The sequence below is a fragment of the Prunus mume genome, linkage group LG5 (assembly GCF_029339155.1).
Source record: "Prunus mume cultivar Tortuosa linkage group LG5, ASM2933915v1, whole genome shotgun sequence".
In the NCBI taxonomy this organism is placed as follows: Eukaryota; Viridiplantae; Streptophyta; class Magnoliopsida; order Rosales; family Rosaceae; genus Prunus; species Prunus mume.
The window spans coordinates 6672295-6675886 of NC_142702.1; the positions used below are offsets into that span (position 1 = coordinate 6672295).

At 42.1% G+C, this 3592-nt stretch overlaps 1 protein-coding gene across 1 annotated transcript; it reads right to left on the reverse strand.

Moving 5' to 3' along the window:
• Positions 1-1994: 1994 nt before the first annotated feature.
• On the reverse strand, positions 1995-3289 carry LOC103330885 (strigolactones hydrolase CXE15-like). The gene has a single exon (XM_008233497.3). The coding sequence runs from the start codon at positions 3200-3202 to the stop codon at positions 2186-2188; it is 1017 nt and encodes a 338-aa protein (XP_008231719.2). The 5' UTR covers positions 3203-3289; the 3' UTR covers positions 1995-2185.
• Between the last annotated feature and the right edge of the window lie 303 nt (positions 3290-3592).

The following is a 3592-nucleotide window of genomic DNA, read 5'->3' on the forward strand; positions in this document are numbered from 1 at the left end:
ACTCCGATGGTACAGTTGAAAGCTATAAGGCGTGTCTTGTGGCCAAAGGATTTACCCAACGTGAAGGAATTGATTACAAGGAGACTTTTGCTCTTGTTGCCAAACTCATTACTCTGCGATGTCCTTTGTTTGTTGCTGCCATTCGCAATTGGTCTTTGCATCAACTTGATGTGCAAAATGCCTTTCTTCATGGTGATCTCCAGGAAGAAATCTACATGCAGCCACCTCCCGGGTTTCATCGACAGGGGGAGAGAGTTGTATGCCGACTCAACAAGTCCTTGTATGGGCTTAAACAAGCATCTCGCAGCTGGTTCCACAAGTTTTCTCATGTCATTCAAGAAATTGGCTTTCACCAATCCAGAGCTGATTATTCTTTATTCACCAAGGTGTATGATAATTATTTTACTGCTATACTCCTTTATGTTGATGATATGATCATCACAGGGAATAATCAAGATGCCATTGTTTGTCTCAAACGATTCCTTAAATTTCGCATCAAGGATCTTGGACCACTCAAATATTTCCTTGGTGTTGAAGTTGCACGCTCCAAAGATGGGATTTTTCTATTTGTCAACGCAAATATGCCCTGGACATACTTGAAGAGGCCGGATTACTTGGTGCAAAACCCGTAATGTTTCCTATGGAGCAACACTTGAAATTGACGCCTACAGATGGTCTCAAGGATCCTACGCATTATCGTAGATTGGTTGGAAGATTAATCCATTTGACAATCACAAGACCAGAAATTGCATATTTTGTCCACATTCTTAGCCAATTCATGCAACAGCCAAGAAAGCCTCACCTAGATGCAGTGCATCGCCTTCTTTGATACTTAAAGATAGCTCCGGGTCAAGGGTTGCTCTTTCCCTCACAAGGCAGTTTAATATTACGGGGTTATTGTGATGCCGATTAGGCAGGGTGTCCCACCACGTGAAGGTCCATCTCGAGTTACTGTGTTTTTCTTGGTAATGCTCTTATAGGGAAGACGAAGAAACAAACTACTGTTTCCAGATCATCAGCTGAAGCTGAGTATCGCTCAATGGCAGGAATCACATGCGAGCTCACTTGGCTAAGATATCTACTACGCGACCTGTGCATTGATCATTCGAGCCGGCAACGTTGCACTGTGACAACCAAGCGGCAATACATATTGCAGCCAATCCAGTTTACCATGAACGTACCAAACATATTGAACGTGATTGCCACACTGTACGAGAAAGAATTCAAAGAGGAGAAATCAAGACGACATACGTACAAACTGGAAAATAGATTGCTGACATTTTCACAAAGCCATTGGGACAAGCTGTTTTCCATTCACATCTCAGCAAGTTGGGTGTTTTGGATATCCACACTCCAACTTGAGGGGAAGTGTTAAAGGAAAGAATCAAGTCATATTTGATATGCCCATATTATAGGGTCGTTGATTGATTCCTTGTATATATGTCATTCAATTGTTTTATTTCCTTCCTAGAATAAGACTCTCTCAGTTTATATAAAGCTGTAGTTATATTGTATATTCATTAATAATAATATACAGAGATCTTCTCTACCAAACTGTTTTCTTCATTCACCATTTTTACAATTTTTGATAGATTCTCTAAACTACAAGCTCTTGCTATATATCATATTTTGTGTTTTAGACTTGTTTAGTTGATCATTAATGTCTCGTGGCAATGATCGATCATGACATAACTGAATTATTTTGACTAATTTTATGTGTTTTTCCACCTGACTCATTTTCAAAGTTCGGAATCTTACATAACTGATGTCTGAATCCAATGTGATTCAGACACTATTTCCTAGCATCACTTTCATGACATCACAACACTATTTCCTATAGCATCTTGGTTATGATGTGATTGAATATGCTAATGATCATGAGCCTATTCAACATTGATCGATTGAAGGATTACGGACTAATTAAAATTATGTGTTTCGGTTTTGTGATTAAAATAAAAGCCCCAAAAGTTATTATACTCAAGAAGCTAATAAAGTTCCAAAAAGGTCGACAAAATCTCATCTCATCCTATCCATAATCCACACCACCAGTTACAACTTACATCAACCTGAAAAACATATAATTACAAATATCCCAATACAGGAAAATAATAATAATAAAATAAAATACTACAAGCAAAAGTCTAAAAATACAATTATTAATTTCCGCGCAAAGTCCCATAATATTCTAGTGGTTCTTGATGAACTCATTGATCCTTGTAATCAGAACCTCAGTTTCGGAAGCTGTTGCAGGGTCCATGTCTACTGCAATCTTGTTAAGATAGAAGCTGTGAGTCATCCCCTTGTTAATCAGAAGTTCCACATCCTTGTTGGCCTTCTTCATGGCCTCAAAGTACTCCATTTCAGTGTCTATGATCAAGTCCTTGGAAGCAATGCAAAGAAGGAACGGCGGCAGCTTCAGGCCATCCAACCGCGGGGCGCCGGGGCCCATCGGACACGTTACGGGGTGGTCTTTGGTGGACCCCACTGGAATAGCCAACCCCAAAAACTTGTCCACCATGTCCAGTGTAAGAAACGGTGACTCAGGCTGCTCCAATTCAGACTTGCTCCTCTCGGCTCGAACGAAACCCGGGTGGATCGGGATCCCTCCGGCAAGCCTCAAGGGACTCAAATCCACCGTGCCCGCTCGAGCAGCGACGTGGTGCACTATGTTCCCTCCTGAGCTATCTCCAATAAGAAACACACTGCTGAAGTCTGCGTAGCTCAGAAGCCACGGCTCGTTTTGCTCACCCCGAGCCAACTTCCGGAGCCAGAGGAGAGCGGTGTAGCCGTCGTCGATGGCGGCAGGGAGTCGGTGCTCAGGTGCTAGCCTTTGATAGACAGAGACAACAATGGCGTTTGTGGCGCGAGCAAGCTTGGTGTATATGTGGTAGTACATGTACCAGTCAGCTTGGCTTATGCAAAAGCCACCCCCATGGAAGTGGAGGATTATGGGAAGCTTGGTGTCTTCGTGACCCTCCGGCTTTTGCTCAGGTAGATATATCCGTACGCGAAGGCCAGAGGGTTCATCAACGATCACATCTTTAGTGGCAACTCCGTCGATGAATTCATTGTGCGGTGCCACTGGCTCCACCATAAACTTGACCTCAGGAGGTCCAGTCCATGTCCGGTCGACTGAGCCGTCGTCGAAGACTCTTAGCCAACCTGACACCTCTTCCACTAGCTTCTTATTTTCACGGACCATGGTGGTGGTAATATGGGCTAGGTTTTTCTGGTTTAATTTACTTCACAAAGAGGTTGGGATGTAAGAGCGTTTGTGCTAAGCCATCCACTTATATAGGAGGAGTCTGAGTCTAAAGAGACTAAATTAATTGGTTTAACTGACCAAAAATGAAAAAAGAAAAAGGCTAACCATATTTTGTTTTAAATTTTTTTTTAGTGGGAGGTTGAATTCGACTTTGAGATATCTTCTACCTACTTTATTATGTTTTTTTTATGAAAAAAGTTTAGCAGGGAGATTGGCTACTCTCACAACCAGCGACAGAGCACAACCTATAGCCGAAAAGACTTATATGTGGCGTCCAATTGACAGCTGCCACCGATATAGATATATGTAGAAAATTACAAATCAGCA